A 19,952-nucleotide genomic window follows, 5' to 3' on the forward strand; every position below is an offset into this window, starting at 1 on the left:
AACAGACATAACTTGAGCAAATTCATTACGACGCCGCCATTGCGGTGATGCTCATCTGTCAGTCCAGCCCGCGCTTTAGTGATGTGACCACATCCAACACCGGTTGTAGGGCTGCTCTCGCGAAAGTCTCATCATCGGTTATCAATACTTATGCATTTATGCTCAAAATAAGTACACCTTAGGTGTAGAAGTACACCTTGTCTGCTTAGTTATTGGTGGCTGTAAATTTCGTTATCTGTTATCGTATTTTCGCGGTAGACCCTCAATATCCAAATAACAGAACTGAAGTTCTCGGAATTCTTAACTTATTTGGACTGTAAAAATTGCTTTATGGCGCCAATGCCATTTATGCATATATAAAAAACTATGGAGGCGTAAGGAGAACAATCTGTGGGTATGAAAAGTCAAAAAACCTTATATGGTAGCGCCACGATACACCGTGAACAAATTTTTGACAGTGATAAAATAAAACAAACCATTAACAGCGCACTTCACTCCGTCAATAACGTCTAAGTTTATGTCATGTCCTTGTGTTACCCTAGCGCCACCGGAGAGATTTCGAACTATTATTTACAGCTGCAATTCTTTAGCAACAGTTCTCCCATAAGACATTGTTCTCATTAAGTCATTACCTCTACCCTGCATAAAAAAAAACATTATCACGCTTACGTCACGTCACAAAATCTGTCGTATCGTCGTGTTATCGTCGCGCTATCGTCGCGGAAGCGCAGCGAGCGTTATGGCGTTATTTTACTTATTTTTGCTGCGCGCGTTCCCACGCTCCGTATCTGGTTTCCGGACGTTTAATTTTAACTCGCTGATTTGATGCGTGCGTCATTTATACTTGTTGCAAATCAATCGTTATCGTGGTTTTTATAGGAAAATAAAATATCTGGAGTTCTCAGTCTGTCTGAGCTATTTATTTATTTTAAACTTTATTGCACATAAAAAAGAGTACAACAGGCGGACTTAATGCCAATAGGCATTCTCTACCAGTCAACCATAAGGCAAAACAGAGAAACTTCAAGGTGGGTGCAGTGATTAAACAAAAAAAAACCGTAAATTTTAAGCGAAATATAATTTCTAAATGAATACGATAGTATGTTTCATTATACCTTATGACTATGAGTACATAAATATATACATATATATGGATAAACAAGGATAGATACATATACATACAATTGCACGTGCGTTATGGGTTACTTACCCACAGCTATAGGTGAGAACGAAAACTGCTGTGTTAGGGTAAATACTAATTTAGTATATACTCGTAACCTGTACCCCTAGTGTAAATATTTTCGACAGCGAAACGTGACGTACGCGTTTGCGTTAAGTGTGATTTTGTATGAGATTTTTGACTTTCCAAAACGTCCCGCTTGGCGCGCTGTTCAAAAACCCATACAAAATGAGACTTAACGCAAACGCGTACGTCACGTTTCGCTATCGACTAAAATTACACTAGGGGTACTGATTGTGGGCCCAAAACTCAGCTCCTTTCCATTAGAATACCAGCTTGCAACTTCTTGTGGTGTAGTAAAGTTGAATTCACAAACATCTATACAAGTCAAAGTTCCAAAAATATATTTGGATCGTTGGCTTGTAAAAATGTTTTTGAACTCGTCTTTACCACTTACAAGTTGCAAGCAGATTTTCTAATAGAAGGGAGCTGAGTTTTGGGCCTAGAATCAGTTTCCGAGTATATATTACATTGAACCCTGTACCCCTAGTGTAACTTTGATCGAAATCATAACGTGACGAACGCGTTTGCGTTAAGTCTCATTTTGTATAGGATTTTGAGGTTCCAAAACGTCCCGCTTGGCGCGCTCTTTCGAAATCCAATACAAAATGAGACTAAACGCAAACGCGTACGTCAAGTTTGGAAATCGAATTTATTTACACTAGGGGTACTGTACCTAGTGTAAATAAATTCGATTTCGAAACGTGACGTACGCGTTTGCGTTTAGTCTCATTTTGTATTGGATTTAGAAAGAGCGCGCCAAGCGAGACGTTTTGGAAACTCAAAATCCTATACAAAATTAGACTTAACGCAAACGTCTTCGTCACGTTATCATGTCCATTAAATTTACACTAGGGGTACTGAAACTTTTTGGAACGCGAAATATTTGACGGCGCCCAAGTAAAAATTGTATTCGGCACTATTGAACTGTGGTCCAGACAGATCCCTAGGGCTCCGCGGAGCACGTCTTGAGAGTGGCTGCCTTAACACAATGGAAAGGTTAATACAGGCGAGTCTAATAACTTCTTGCCAACCACCTCGCTTGAACGGTAGACTTCTAATTAGGCACGACTTGGGAGCGATAAAGTCGATAAAGCGTCATATTTCTAGTTATTTGACGTTTATGGCGTCCACACTAAGCTTATACGAACTCTACACCTTATATTTTATTTTTATTACACACATTGATACCGTATTATACTGAGTAGTGTACCGTAAAGGTGCTTTCACGGTACGCTGTAATTAGTGAGTAAGGTTGCCAGAGCTCAACGAGGGGTAGGAAGGTTAGGGTCGGCAACGCGCATGTAACTCCTCTGGAGTTGCAGGCATGCAGGCTACGGAGACTGCTTACCATCAGGCGGGCCGTATGCTTTTATGCCACCGGCGTAGTATAAAAAAAATGTTAGTTCCGAAATTAAGTATCAATGCCAATGTTGCCAATATTTAGCGTTGTCCGAGTTTTCCATTTATGAAAATATGTCCTTCAAACAACAACTACTGAACGAAAATGGCGGTCGATTTTTGACATTTCGTACTGTTAATATAGACAACCAGAATAGCTTGAACCCTAAATGGCTCATCAATTAAAGTCCGTGACTGTACGGTCACATCTGAAAATATCGATACGAAAAAAGTGCCAAAAATATGTATACACGACTTAATTGGCCATATATTAAGGTAGTGTATACATATTTTTGGCACATTTTTCGTATCGATATTTTCAGACGTGACCGTTCAAGGAAATGTGCAAAATTACTAAGAAAACATGGGGAAGATAAGCCTTGTTAGTAAATATGAGATCCGGTCAAACACCTTTTTAACCGACGAAAAAAACGGAGGAGGTTCTCATGTCGACGCGTATATATATATATTTTTTTTAATTAGTTCGATTTTGATAATTATTTTTTTATTGGAAAGGGTATACCCCGAAGTTGGTCGTATAAATTTGTAAAAAAAAACCAACCTTAAGGGTAGGAAAATAGGGGATGTTTGATTTTTCACTCACCGATTGTAAGGTTAATAGCTAAAACAAGGTAGGTAGCTATTTTAAAAGTAATCAAAAATTAAGCATGTAATAATTTGTATAAATTATAGCCACAAAAAATTATAAAATAAAACCTTTTTAACAAAAAAAATTAACTGCCGAAAAAAAACCTAAAAGGCAATAAAAAAACCGGCGCTAACACGAAACGAATCGACCAACAAAAAAACAATAGCGCACTGAAAAGAAAAAAAATATAATTTTGTCTTCAATAAAGCAAGTGAATACCTACCCTACAATTACAATTATAATCTATTTCTATTATTTTCTATACACTTTCTATATACCTAATACAATCGCTAGGCTTATATCAATTTAATTACATCTAGAAAGTATGAAATATATACATACTTCTGAAATCAATCACACAAATCTGCGTATTTATATATTTACAATCTGTTATTTTTAGAGTCGGTGCCAGCCTCAAACAAACTTGGGCACCTTAGTGAAGAGTTGAACGAAACACATTCCAAAACTGCAATCTCCGCCAGGACTTTTGATTACCAAAATTAGCCTCGATCCCGATCAGTTCGCATTAGAGGTTCTATACATAGTGTCATTCACGATGACGCCTTGACTCATATTGTCATGTTATTAAAGGTTAGATTTGATAAATCTGCGCGTCATCGTGGATGGCACGAACTATATTGTAGTAAAAACATAGTGAACCAACTTTTTACCTGACTGTCAATGTGGCTTAATTCCATTTTCATATGTTTCGACCTATTTAAGCGCGCGGTTGTGTTTTACGATAGACACAGCGTTAAACGCATGCGATCACAGAATGTAAGGAAAATGAAAATGCGGTTACCGCTGCGTTTACCGCGCGATTATATGATTTAAAATAGGTGTGCGGCAAACGCGTCGCGTGTTATAAATTGTCAAAAATACTTGCCGACAAACTGCATGTTCCAAGTTTAAACTTAACGAAACCTGTTTGCTTACAAACTTGTTCAGTACCCCTAGTGTAAATAAATTCGATTTCCAAACGTCGATCACAGTTACACTAGGGGTACTGTACCCCTAGTGTAACTGTGATCGACATCATAACGTGACGAACGCGTTTGCGTTAAGTGTCATTTTGTATAGGATTTTGAGTTTCCAAAACGTCCCGCTTGGCGCGCTCTTTCAAAATTCAATACAAAATGAGACTAAACGCAAACGCGTACGTCACGTTTGGAAATCGAATTTATTTACACTAGGGGTACTGGTAACCGGGGAAACGTGGCACTAAAATCGTTCTATACCAATTTACTGTTAACTTGCAAATAATTTTCATAAATTTGATTGACTGACATTGTATAAGGTAATTATGTAATCTGTTTTGACATTTAATTTAATTTATTTTATTTATATTGTTTTACCATATTCCTGATTTTGATTTTTATTTATTTTCTTGTTTTCTTAGAGTGTAAGTAAAATGACAATTTTAATTAGTTTTGACATTTTTATGCGCATGATTTTTATATTTTTGTATGTCTTTGATTCAGCTTCATTAATTTATTATTCTTGATAATTTATGTTTTCCTAGCATGTAAGTGAATTGGTCTGACACTGTAAACTTACATTGTATTTAATAAATAAATATAAAAAATATAAATATAAATATAAAGCGCCTGTTCTGACTGCAAATGTAGGTTTGTTCGCGTGTCGAACAAGACCAGCGCCTTTGTATTGTCATTATCTTCGCTGCCAGAGTATTCGCTGTCATGCTAGTATAATTGTGACCTTAAAAACGCTGCAACAGAGCTACGGCGGTTATCACATTGCTCCGCATTTCGGTGCTGCGGTTTTTAACTTTGCACTGTAGAATCTTTATTTGTATGCAAAAACCGCATGGTACGAGTATACGCACTGGCTTGGCCCCTCCGTGCGAAGGTGCGAATACAGGTCACCCTTTCGGACGCAAATGCGGTGCGGGTAACAAGGTATGCCGTACCGTACGGATTTTTGTACATAAACGCGGGTTTCCTCGTGTACCGCAGCTTCGGACGAAGATACGGAGTAAACCGCATTACCATGCCGTGATAACAGCGTATTACGAGTATTTATATTGGTCTGGCTTGAATCGATTTGTCGGTAAGCAATAAGAAATTAGTGGAGCTTTAAAACTCGGCGTGTATGAAAATTATTTCACACAAAAATGTTTGATACATAGAAATTTGTGCAGTTTGTTAAGAATTTTAATTGTGAGGTGTGCTGTCTTTGGATGTTGGCGATTATAGAACAATGTAGGAACGAGTTTTGTGAATAAATAAAATTTTATAATAATAATAATAATTAATAATAATTCAGCCTATATACGTCCCACTGCTGGGCACAAGCCTCCTCTCATGCGTGAAAGGGCTTGGGCTATAGTCCCCACGCTAGCCCACTGCGGATCGGGGACTTCACATACACCTTTGAATTTCTTCGCAGATGTATGCAGGTTTCCTCACGATGTTTTCCTTCACCGAAAAGCTAGTGGTAATTATCAAATGATATTTCGTACACAAGTTCCGAAAAACTCATAGGTACGAGCCAGGATTTGAACCCGCGACCTCCGGATTGAAAGTCGGACGTCATATCCACTCGGCCACCATCGCTTTTTTAATAAATGTATAAAATTTTGTGGTTACGTGACAATAAAAATTTGGCTGTTTCATACATTTTGGCTGTCTGACCTTGACATTTTCTATGGGAGAGTTTTTTTTCTCGATTTCGGGATTGGTCCCATAGTAAAAGTTGTTTAGTATGACATATACACCGTGTTTTTATTGAATTCCGTTAACTTCGGGTTATCGGTACCTAAGTACGTTTAAGGAAACTAAATGGCATAGTTAATTTTGAAAAAAAAAAAAATTTTTTTTACTATTTTTTATTTATTATAAAAAGTAATTAAATGTTGCATATAGCGTTGTTGTAACACGGACATTACATTTTACTTACGTTTAGTAGCAAATGCATGAACTTGCACTAAACACTAATCAATATATAAACAGACCTTAAGGCAAGTGCACACGCTCCTAAGGGCCTTATAAGATAAAAATGAATGATTATCTCCGAAATGGAGTTAATTAGAATACCGGTGTTTTTGAGAAAGTTACTTAATTTAAGCTCAGGGATGCACCCTCGAAATTAACGGAAAAAAAACACGGTGTATAATCGGCCCGTATATTATTGCAGGTGGCTAAATAAACACCCTACTAGAATAAAATCGTCCATACTCGTAATAAGATTTTTCTTGTGACATTTATTTGACATATTCCTGTCATTTCATCAACTAAACAGTTTTCTTACACATACTCTCAATCCGGTTCATAACAGTACACGAACGGATGCTGTAAATCTGTTTCCGCTATTACGTCCCCTCCATACAACAATCCAGTTTATATCTGACCTAACTCTTAGTTATGTTAGTACTGAGCTAGGGACCAGCTTATAATAGACTTTGCTCTAAGTGTCAATGTTGTTGTACACAAGTTCCTAATCTCTCATTTCACTACACCAGGGGCCTATTTCTCGAACGCTATTAGACTAATATTATTAGTCCACGAACTGTCAAGTCGTATGGGTTACCATGGCAACACACTAATAATATTAGACTAATAACGTTCGAGAAATGGGCCCCAGCTAATGTATACCTAAGACTTGCATATGTTACTACTAAGCTACATCTAAATACAATACAGGGGCTATTGCTCGTTTTAGGTCGAAATAGATAAATTCAGGTTATCTATTTCGTAGTAAAATGGTAATTGTGTTAAAATAAGTTCCTTTAGTGTAGAAAAGTACATATAAGTAGTTGTGTAATTTACTAACCTATTTTTATATCTAGTTAAGAATATTACTTACAATCTAAGGACTTACATGGTTCGAAATAAATAAAAAATAAAGATTTTATATAAATACCTGCACAGTTTAATATTTCGTGTTGTCCACGATGATACGCAGATTTGTCAAATCTAACATTTAATCTAAATCTATTTCCGCTATTAGGTCCCCTTCGTCACTAATACAAAAACCAGTTTATATCTGACCTAACACTTATTTAAGTTAGTACTTAACTAGGGACCATATTATACTGGATGTTGGTTTAAGTGCTAATGTTGTACACAAGTTCCTCATCTCTCATTTCACTACACCAGCTAATGTATTGACCTGACTTGATTTTTTTACTACTGAGGTACATCTAAATACCTCAGCTTTATTGGGAGCGTGCACGATGGCAGCGCCGCTTAGCGTTCGGAACTACTGTGGGGAGCTGTCAAATAATGAGGTCAACTAAATAAAGATTATTCCTTAAAAATGTTTACTGTAATACAGTTACCAATGTGCGGAATCTTTTCGTTTTTAATGTTAAACACACTTGACTTTTGCTTTACTGAAAATAGTCAGAACCATCTGTGTATTTTATATTATTCGGTTAATTTTCTTCGTCGTTGTTTCGTTACAAATTTAATGAAAAAATGTGTTTCATTATGTTTTGATGGCACACTTCATGATCCTCTTCCTGGGGATACGTATGATGCTTTCAAGTATAAAAGTTTTGCCCTTCATCAACTCATTTTATGTTAAAACATGTTCTTTCGCTTATCATAACGTTTGTTGTGAGAGACGACAGAAAACTCTACGTGCCAAAAGTATGTTTCTGACGGGCTTTCAGTAACTATCATTATAACTAATATTACAATTACCTAATGTTGGTACACTGTATTAGCCAAACTATTTTATTAACATCCAAGCAAAACTCTGCGTTGACATAGACCAGATAAAATGTTTAGCCGTTACGTTGGTAAGCCTGGAATAATACTATATGATATAAAAGCCTAATTTCTAGCTCGATGTTGGGAATATATAAAGTTTACTATTACTGTTTCGTCCAGTATTATTGCAGTTTACCATTTAACAGCTGTCGTGACCTATTTTTATCGTAAATATGATTTTAAAGCAAAAAACGTGAATTGAATAACGGGATAGTATGGGAATTGATAGAAACACACGTAGCATTTTTGCCATATTTGGCCACATCGAGCGCTGTGATCGTTCCGGCCTCCCCCACCCGCTTTGCACGCTTCCAACAGTTCACGATGGCGCACAGGTTTGTCAAATCTAACCTGTAATAACATGACAATACAGTCAAGGGACGCGTCTTCGTAAATGACGTGAACTATAAGTGCATACATTGTCGTACTGACGTGCCAAGTCAGTAGAATTTTGCAGTGAAACAGTGTTTTTTTAATCGAATTTAAATTTTCAAAATGAGTTTACCAATGCGGTTGTAACTCAGTCATTTCTCAACAGATGAAAATTATTTTGGTTGAAAATATACATATACGTATAAATTGGTCCCATTTTTGTCTAAGTTCTGATGACGGTATCCATGAGGAATCGAGGGAACTGCTCGAATGTAATTGCCATATGTACAACTAATTTTATCATTATAACTAAAAAAAAATTATTAATTTTTATTTTTTCATAGAAATTTAAATATCAATTAAATTTTATTTTTAATGAAATTATTTATAAAAAAATATAATTTTTAAACAATATAAATTTTCAAATTTTTAAATAAAATTAAATTTTTTATAAATATTTAAATGTGATTTTTTTATATTTTTCTGTCAAAATTCATAATTCTTATAATTATAAAATATGCACCTTACCTTACATATACAGTCAAATAATTTATATACAATTAATATATGAAAGTCGCTAGGTACCTCATGCTTCATACTGTTGTCAGTGTGATAAGGTACAGTCAAATATCTGCATCTGCACACGCCTCTATTGTCAAGGCGATAGAGTTCGTGTTCAGATATTTTTGAGCATCTCGGCCGCTCCGATAATCTGATGGCGACTGTACTTACGAAATGGTACTGAAATTAAATTCCTTCAACGTACCTTACAGTTCGGTTATTATTTAGGTTATAACAAAGTGAGCAAAGAAGAATCAAAATATACGTATATGCGACAACGAGCGATGCGAGGAGATGGTTAAGCAATAATTTAGATAAACTTCCGTGACTGAAATTTGATAAAATAATCTCAATTTTCACAACAATCTTCCTATAGCCATATAATATTTACACAAAAAGGAAACGGAAAAAAAAACAAAGCGTCTCAAACGGGCTAATTGTAAAACATCGATTCAATCGATACCTCATATCCGCCGATTCGGGTGGTCCTCGCAGTGATGGATACGATTCGAATCGATGTTACCTTCGATTGGAATCGGATCGGATGCCAGATCGACATATTGATACAGCATCCGCTGCTACTGTATTCACGCGTCGATAACTTTTTAAATTACTTAAAGGCTTAAGAGCGAAGAATAGCTTTGAAGTCCTAGCGAATTACGGTACTTTTTCTTTGAAATTCCATTTCTGGAGAAAACGTTTTCTACTAACTAAATCTTAACAAATCACTTTGATTTTGATGTCGATCGTTTCAGCATATTGTATTTTAGGTTTATCGCATTTAAAAAAATCTTTTTCGTTCTGTAAATTTTGAAAATAAAAAGGAAAATCTTTATAAACCTAGTTTTTCATTATGTCAATAACCTACAAAAAAATCATGGAGAATGGAAAATATTAAAAAGTGGAATAACGTTTTCTCTTTTTGTATAGACGGTCACACTTCCCTCTTAAGAGGGGGCTGGGTCAATATTATTTTCGTTGTCTAGATTTATGTCCCCAAAAACACGTGACGGAGTATTTTTTGTATGACATGAATTTTTATTTTATTTTTCTCGTGTGTTAGCATTTTATATTATGTATTACTTTTATATTATATTTAAAAAAAAACTTTATTGCGTAATACACACTTTGTTTATAATGTAAGGTGATGGAGCCACCCGGTAAGCAAAAATACTTGTGTTGGGTGGCGCCGCTCTTCCTTTACGTTACACAACTATTTATATATTTTACACATACTAAGCTAATCAAATCTAAATGTAATATAATTTTAATTTACTGGCATTTTTTTTATATAGTATTATTCCAAGCTTAACAACGTAACCGCTTAATAAAATAATATGGCTAATACAGTGTACCAACATAAGGCGATTGTAATTTTAGTTCTAATGACAGTTATTGAAAGCCCGCCAAAATGCATACTTTGAGAGCGTATGGCTGACATATGTTATCTTATCTGTGACAATTTTTACTATGCCTGTCAATTTGTGAAGAAGAGAAACTAACTACCGAACAACGTCATGCTCTACGAGCACACTTAAAACTTACAACGAAACTTGACATTGGCCAAATCATCATAGATTTGATGGAAGCCATATTTTAAAAGAAGAAGAAGCTTTGTAAAACTAATATTAATTAAAAAGCTGTCAAGAAGAACATCGTCTTTATATTTGTAAGCAGAATACGAAACCCCAGAACGAGGCTCACAAGGTGGGCTATTACGTAGAAATTCATCGCAATGCATCGCAGCCATAGAGTGTGTGTTTTAGTTTTTGAGATATATCTTATGATATGTATGCTAGTATTAGGGTATTTATCTATGGGCCCATACTTACTTGAAAAAAGATTTTCACTTTATTTCATATTATCTACAGCTAGAAAGACATGCACTATTTTTTTCTATTTGATAGAAGACACAAATACACACGTGACGGAGTGGTCAAAATCAATACAAGCGTGACAGAGTGGTCAGAAACAAGACATCGAAAAGAATTTTGACCCGGCTAACGCAAAATTATAGTTTTTGTATTAAATTTTTACACATTTTAATCAAAAGCGAATACCATGACAAAAGAGCTGAGCGTAGTGGGGGATTCAAGCGTTAACGCCCAAGGAGGATATAATTTTGCTGCCACAAATGTGACACTGATTTTCGCATCACCTATGAGGAAATCATTTTCATTATACAAAACAAACAGAAACAGCAAACTGGCACTTTGATCCCTCCTAGCTGGGAAGTAAAATGCGACTTTGATCCCTCTTAACAAAGAAAAAGCCCTTTTACGAATAGGTGATGTTATGTGAAATGAATATTTACTTACTCTCTGTCTCGTTGCTGACTAGAGTAACAATAATTAATAGTTCTCATCGATCATTCATTTATTCATTAATTAAACAATTAAATAAATTAACAATACCTTTATTACCATAAATACCATAATGCAAGTTCTTAGAACTTCACTGAACATCATAATTTTGTCCACTTTGTCTCCATCATTTGTTGCTACGTCGTAAATAACTATTTATCAACCGTAATTTACAGATTGTTCATTGCAATTCATAATTATAATCAAAGATTTATTGATTAAGGGATTTCACAAAGTCTGAGTAAAATATTGGCACATGTTGAATATTATAACAAAATTTAGCTAAATGGATAGAAAATGGATCATGAAAAAAGTGGAGTTTAAAAAGAAATGAAAATGAAAAGAAAAAAATAAAATATTATTAACTTTCAAAAAGAAAAAAAGAGATTGGTACCATTCGATTCCTTACATTTTATTGAAAAATAAACTGTAGGACAACTATAAGTACACATAAACGCAATGTGACGTCACATTACAATATCATTTTGTTAGAGGCGTTTCAATCGTCGAGTGCGAGCGTCAGACTTTAAATCTCATTTCTGACCTTTGTGTTGCTTAAATGCCATGAGTCCTATAAAGACATTTGATCCTCAGGAAAATCAAGATCGATTGGCATTATTTACAAAAAACTGTCAAGTACCCTATTAACACACAGACGCACCCAACTACAGGTTCCTATTTAGCCGTAAGGCTATTATTACTACAACTGCTCTGTCGTCGAAATGAGTAATAAGTACTTCTAGTTTTTAAGTTATAGATAAGTAATTAAATAGTTACAATTGTTACAAACAACCACTGTTTATTATGGAGGAGCGGGACTTCCTGACACAGGTATTTCTTACCTACTAGGAAGACCCAACCTTGTTTGTTATATGTGTACCCAACATTTATGAAATAAATCATTTTCATTTTTCATTTTCATTAACTAATAAATCAACTGCCAGATAAAACTTCCTGCAAAACATAGCACTTTATCTACCAGTTAAGCTTATTTGAAGATTGTGAAACGCCAACGATAATATTGGTCATATAAGTGGCATGTAGCTTATTCAGGACTTTACTTGGACATTGTGAAAGAGGTCCTTAGATTGGTAAAGTCTTCTAAGTTCGTGCTTCGAATTTGGCAGCTAATTTAGATGACACTGTACGGTTCTGTATTCTCTGTAACTTCACTGTGCGGATTTTTAGCTGAAACCGAAGTTACGGCTTTGCTCTAGTTTCTGTCGAAACCGAATCTTCGGCCGTAACATGATTTTTATGCCGAAACCGAAACTACGGTCGGACACTACTTTCGTGAACAAAAGTTGATGTTCGATAATTTATTTACAGCAACAAATACGGTGGTATAGTTCGGCTGTCATTAGGAAATATTACGCAAAACTCTGCGCCCCCGCCACTATCACAAACAGTAAACAAACCGCCTTGATGCAACAATGATTTATATGATATAATGATTTATTCATAACAAATAACCTGTGAAAACTTGTCAAAAAACTGTTTAAGTAAGGCATAGTATATAATATAAATTACTCTAAGGTTTACGGTTTGTGCTAATTCTGCCTCTGGCGGCAGAACATTGCAGTTATAGTTCCTATTAGGAGCATTGTTTTTTCTCAAACGTTATCTCGACAACCAAGAAATCTCTGATCATAATTAAGGGTAATAAATTATCGGGATAGCGTGCTAGGTTAAACGCCCAAAAAGGGTAAGAAAAAAATGCATGTCTTATCTTGAGACAGGCACGCGAATGGGCGCTATTGACAACAGACACTTGACTTGATACTTGATTGACCGGAGTTGCAGGCGTCCATAGGCTACGGAGACTGTTAACTACCAGGCGGACCGTATGCTCGTTTGCCACCGACGTAGTATAAAATATTAGTACTGAGTATAATGCAAAAGTATGGGAATGTCCATTATAAACATCATATTTTCATAGATTTTTAACATTTATGAATGACATTGCCACACTTTGTCGATAATGTCACATCGGAAATGATATTTAGATGTTAGTTTAGGTCGACTCTCATACTTATGTGTACACTGTACAGTCGCCATCAGATATATCAGAACCCGGATTTTGCCGAAACCGAAGGTTACTTTTTACTCTAGTTCCGGCCGAAACATGGTTTTTATGCCGAAACCTACCGAAACCGCTCTGAACCTTCTGGATCTTACCTATATGTTTATGTTTACGAATATACATACTAAAATGTTATGTATTGTTGCAGGTTTCGTGTCATGCTCGCCCTCACCGTGCAAGAACGGAGGCACGTGTCTGTCGACGGCACGTGGAGAATTCTTCTGCAAGTAAGTCACCTTATTGACTAGACTGTCCCGGGCCAAAAGTATGACTTCTTGTCACTAGTTTGAAAACATGTGTATGTGTTGTACGCACAGACCTCAACTAGACAGATCGAGGTCACCACACATAATAGAAATCTAGCTGAGACTGAAAGCAGACTGCAATGCGAATGTTTCCATTTAAGAGTGATTTGTTACCACTGGCCAACTGTTTCCTTTCCAATTTTATCCCTAGCTACATAGTAAATAATAGTAGGTACTACCGTACAGAAAGGAAACTTCCTAAAAACCGAAGTTTGACAGCGATTCAAGGACGAATCATCATTATCCCTTTCGGCTATTTAGGGTTGTCAAAATTCAGGTGATTATCTTATTTGTGGTTGTGCACGCAAAGGAACGTCAAGTTCTGCAAACCCTAATAATTGATCGTAGCAATGCTGAGCCGAACGAAGTCGAGAACGCCCGAACACTGTAGTTTCACCCCATTGACCTGGGGCTTATTTCTCGAACGGTATTAGTCTAATATTTTTAGTGTGTTGCCATGGTAACCCATACGACTTGACAGTTCGTGGACTAATAATATTAGTCTAATACTGTTCGTGAAATGGACCCCTGGCGGTTTCTTGAATACTCTTGAGCGTATCAAGATAATAAATAAACAAATAATATAAGTAAATATTATAGGACATTATTACACAAATTGACTAAGTCCCACAGTAAGCTCAATAACGCTTGTGTTGAGAGTACTTAGGCAACGATATATAATATATAAATATTTATAAATACTTAAATACATTGAAAACACCCATGACTCAGGAACTAAATATCCATGCTCAGCACACGAATAAATGCCCTTACCAGGATTTGAACCCGGGACCATCAGCTTCGTAGGCAGGGTCACTACCCACTAGGCCAAACCGGTCGTCAACAACAAGATAACATACTAAAAAAGAAAGAGAAAACTGTAGTGGTATCAACCGAACTAACTGCTTTGGGTCAGCGATCCAAAAAGGATCTTGGCCCCCGAAACGCCTGTCCCGATCCAGCTCGGTTTCCAGTCATGAATTGGCATTCAACCGACGCAGGTCCGCCTCCACGACATCACACCAGCAGTGGCAGCATGGTTCCATTTTTATCGCTTGTCACTATGCCCATCACTTTCGTGCTTACATACTTGTTAGAATCTGACAGACATGGTGACAAATGACAAAAAGCCGACCATCTTAGCCCTACTGCGATACATGGGGCGCCCGATCGGTCGACGGCCGGTTGGTCGCCCCACGTACGCTTCCTCGACTGCCCGATCCTCCCCCATTCTGAGTAGGTGACCGAGCCAGCGAAGTCTGTGGGATTTAGTAACGCCGATGATATTGGGCTCAGCCACCAACACCTGAAGGCCTAAGATGGTCGGCTTTTTATCATTTGTCACCATGCCTGTCACGTTCTAACAAATATATAAGTGCGAAAGTGACGGGCATAGTGGAACCATGCTGCCGCTGATGTCCTATTATTATCTGATTATAGAGGAACATCATAAGTTACATTTACAGTACATATGGGGCTACTTTATAGCACTAGTGCGAGAAGTAGCATATTACGTTACTGTGTCGAACATTTAAAGGGCCATATGTACTGTAAAACGTTGTACGATACATGTGCGAATAGGTAATTCGCAACTCGTGTCGATTTAAAACACTCCCTTCGGTCGTGTTTTAATTTATCGCCACTCGTTTCGAATTTCCTATTTTTCGCACTTGTATCGTAATGTACTATTTTACAATTTATAATTGTCTATTAATATCGACCTGACGGCGATGACCTGTCTGGCCCTGGCCTAGTGGGTAGTGACCCGGGTTCGAATCCCGGTAAGGCCATTTATTTGTGTGATGAGCACGGATATTATGTCGTATGTATGTAGTACCCATAGTACAAGCTTTGCTTAGTTTGGGGCTTGGTCGATCTGTGTAGGAGTGCCCTCAATTATTTATTAATATGAAAACACAGTTTAGGTCTACTCGTACTCATAGTGTCAAATATCCCATCGGGAACAGGAGAGCCATATTTTATTTTTCCCCGCGACCTGTCTCTGGCAATCGATACAAACGGCTCCCGATGACGGTTACGCGCCCCTTCGATCCTTATGCGCGCACGCACGCTTGTGCGCACACTGCACCCCGGTTTGGGGAAAGGAGACTAACTCCCTTATTAATAAAATAATAGTAATAAAATTATTTTTTGATAATATACAATTTATATAAAAAACCTAGAAATACACATATAAACTTTTTTTTACGACTGTGGCAAACAAGATACGGCCCGCCTGATGGTAAACAGTCCCGTCCCGAGAGAAATTGGGGACGGTCGCTCGTTACTAACATAATGTACCTTTCCTAGGTAAAGCTCTATATTTACAATTTATGTGAATGTGTGTGTGCTTGCACAAGTACTAGAGTTTGTTAGTGGGCGTATATGGGTATGTAGGGCTGGTATGTAGATGTAGTGTATGTAAGAATGTACTATGTAATGCCTGCTTTTTGTCGTTACGTATAGAAAATAAAACAATATACTTATTCATACAACCTCTTAAGGTAGAAGTACTAGTGCTCGACGCTGCACTAGTACTCGACATGGGCACTTTATGTCAAAGTGACAAGGATTAAGGTCGAATACAGAAAAATCTTAGTTGTATAAATTTAACCTATATTTCCATGAAATAAAGTGCCCATGTCAGAGACTAGTGCAGCGTCGATCTTACGTACTTTACTTGCCTTACTAACCCTCTGTTGAATTTTGTCTTTTTCTAACAAACAGAAATTTTAGAATGACGGGTAGGGACAAACGGTCATCAACAGTTAATATAGTCTAACCCCCTTATTCATAAAACTTCATGGACCTGATTTAGTTAAATTATGTTTTTTCCCTTTCCTACAAATGCATAAGTCAAAATGACAGATAAAGACAAACGATTCATAGCTAATTCAGACCAGTAACGCGTTTATGAATAACGCCGTAAGTATATAATATCGCCATAAGTCACGTGACCGCATCTCCATACAAACGTAATCCCCATTTTCTTCTCTTCATTCTATACTTCTAAATTACTTCAAATAGTTAATACAGTAATAATTTAATAAACAGTGCACCTAGTGTAAATAAATTCGATTTCGAAACGTGACGTACGCGTTTGCGTTTAGTCTCATTTTGTATTGGATTTAGAAAGAGCGCGCCAAGCGGGATGTTTTGGAAACTCAAAATCCTATACAAAATGAGACTTAACGCAAACGCGTTCGTCACGTTATGATGTCGATCAAATTTACACTAGGGGTAGAGTAAAAATTTAAAGCATCATTAGTAAATCCAAAAACAAAACTGAACCAAAACCAAGTACCATTCTAAACAATCAAGTTAAAATGAAAATTACACCAACTTTCTCGGGCGCAGTGTGCGCAACCATACACATGTGTGCGTACATGTGCATCTAGTGAACGTGTGTGTGTAGGACAGATGTGCTCGCTCCCTATCAAGGACTAGCGTAATGGGTTTTTTATAATGTCGACACTTATTCCAAATTAAATAGTATAACTGTAGATCTTAAGTTTATAATATGTTCTGTACCCCTAGTGTAAATATTTTCGACAGCGAAACGTGACGTACGCGTTTGCGTTAAGTGTCATTTTGTATGAGATTTTTGACTTTCCAAAACGTCCCGCTTGGCGCGCTGTTCAAAAACCCATACAAAATGAGAGTTAACGCAAACGCGTACGTCACGTTTCGCTATCGACTAAATTTACACTAGGGGTACAGTTACGGAGTAGTTCAAGGCTTTGTATAAAGCCGATTTGTATATGAAACTATATCGCAGCCAACTGGTTAAATTAGCCAGCTTCAGTTGAGTGAAGAACAACCAGCCATGTCGAAATTAAATATTTTAAAACGGGTCACTCGCGTATTCTAAAAAGCGCTGGTGGCCTAGCGGTAAGAGCGTGCGACTTGCATTCCGGAGGTCGCGGGTTCAAACCCCGGCTCGTACCAATGAGTTTTTCGGAACTTATGTACGAAATATCATTTGATATTTACCAGTCGCTTTTCGGTGAAGGAAAACATCGTGAGGAAACCGGACTAGTCCCAACAAGGCCTTGTTTACCCTCTGGGTTGCAAGGTCAGATGGCAGTCGATTTCGTAAAAACTAGTGCCACGCCAAATCTTGGGATTAGTTGTCAAGCGGACCCCAGGACTATAACCGCGAAAATAGAAGTTTGTCAATTGTGGGCATTTTTTCTCTGTCATTAAATTAAGTCTTAGTTAGAGTAAAAGAGAAAGATCTCCGCAATTTGCGAATTTCGGTTTACGCGGTAGGCCCCCATGAGCCGTGGCAAAATGCCGTGACAACGCGAGGAAGAAAAAGAGAGGTCACTCACGTATTTCTACTTAGAATACGCGCTTTAACATATTTAATATATCTGTGTCTCAAGGAAGCTTTGCTATAAACCAGCCATGTGATTGATCGCAACGTTTAACCAGATGGCTGAACGGCAAGTGGTCATTTTAATTTGGATTTGGAATTTGGTTAGGTTAGTATTTTATTTATTCTGATGGTATTTCATTTCTTTAAGTTTTTTAGGTTTCATTTAAATCACTTGGCTGAGTGAACCAGTTGTTTTCAAAGAACTGACTTTCAACACGCCAAGTTGTTAACGGTGAGTGATTTTCTATCGGCCTAGGCGACTAATTAGCTGGCTAACTTAACCAGATGGCTACGACATATAAAAGTTCATGTACAACATTTCTAAATGCGCCATTTTATTTGTATTACAATTACTCGCAAGGTAAACTAATACCGTCACGTCAGAAAATATCAGTACGAAAAATGTGCCAAAAATATGTATACACTACCTTAATATAAGGGCAATAAAGTCGTGTATACATATTTTTGGCACTTTTTCGTATCGATATTTTTCGACGTGACCGTACCTGACATAGATATAATATATGTTATAGTAATCATCTGTATATATCCATTATGTATATTGTTATTGTAAATAAAATATAATATGTTACTAGAATATCCATGCCAAATTTCATGTCATTATAAAATGAGAGCGTAATTTCGACTCTTAAGCGTCGAATTTCCAAATTTTGAATTTCGAACATACTCTTTTGACGGGAAAAAGTTTCGAATTTGTAGCGTCACATATGACCGACTTACATAACCGATTTGTCACCTTAAGGTCATATAAATGCAGGTAATGTAGCGAAAATGAGACAAATTCAGAATCACTACAATTTCTCACGGTGTTTCGCGATTCTGGCCCCTAGCGAATAAGCAATTAGGTTTACGCAACAAATTTTATGTATTATGTGCTCTGTATTCGAAGTATTGTGGTTAAATGTGTGTGTTTTCTATTGCAGTCATGTTTGTTGCAAATAATTTTGATTTCTAAAACATACCTAGTGGTAGGAAGAAAAAGGTACTAAATATTTGTAACTGCAATTGAAATACTGTGAAGTTATATATATACTTATCTTATTAAGAAACCGACGAAGTGCTATTCGGACTTGCGCACGATGGGTTCCGTACAGTCACCTCTGAATATATGGGCAATAAAGTCGTGTATACATATTTTTGGCACTTTTTCGTATCGATATTTTCAGACGTGACCGTACCATTACGCAAAAAACGTCAAATAAATCACGTTTTGTTGTATGGGAGCCCCACTTAAATTTTTATTTTATTCTGTTTTTAGTATTTGTTGTTATAGCGGCAACAGAAATATATAGCGACATCATCATCATCTGTGAAAATTTCAACTGTCTTATCATGAGATACAGCCTGATCACAGGCAGGCAGACGGACAGTGGAGTCTTAGTAATAGGGTCACTTTGGATACAGAACCCTGAAAACGGCTTCCATAAAATTTTTGATAATTGAAATAATTTCCAACGCAAGTGTGTGCTCTTTTAACACAACTAACACCTTTTAATACCATTAAGAAACATGGTAATATTAGAATAGATAATATACAAAATGTAATGTATTTTCTTGACTAGTCCTGTTATTATTGTGATAGGGATGAAACGTGATTCCATTATAAATGGGTAAGGGCATACAGGTACAATCGATGTTACAAGTGTTACGATTACCTTTTATTTCTTAACTTACTGGACTATCACCGTATTTAAGTATGGCGTCCCGTATTTTTTCCTATCCCGTATATTATACCGCTGTACAATACCTACATAAATAAATGGTCACACTCAACTCAGTTAAACCAGTTTATTTAAAACACAGTGACATAACAGCAAAAGCAAGCTATGTGTATATGTAT

At 36.6% G+C, this 19,952-nt stretch overlaps 1 protein-coding gene across 1 annotated transcript in view; it reads left to right on the forward strand.

Moving 5' to 3' along the window:
* Positions 1 to 19,952, forward strand: part of LOC133525002 (neurogenic locus Notch protein) — a 178,134-nt gene that overhangs the window by 42,505 nt on the left and 115,677 nt on the right. Inside the window, exon 2 of the mRNA XM_061861189.1 lies at positions 13,554 to 13,632. Coding sequence (XP_061717173.1) covers positions 13,554 to 13,632 — 79 coding nt within the window. The remainder of the gene's footprint in view (positions 1 to 13,553; positions 13,633 to 19,952) is intronic.

Source organism: Cydia pomonella, chromosome 1, assembly GCF_033807575.1.
Source record: "Cydia pomonella isolate Wapato2018A chromosome 1, ilCydPomo1, whole genome shotgun sequence".
Lineage (NCBI taxonomy): Eukaryota > Metazoa > Arthropoda > Insecta > Lepidoptera > Tortricidae > Cydia > Cydia pomonella.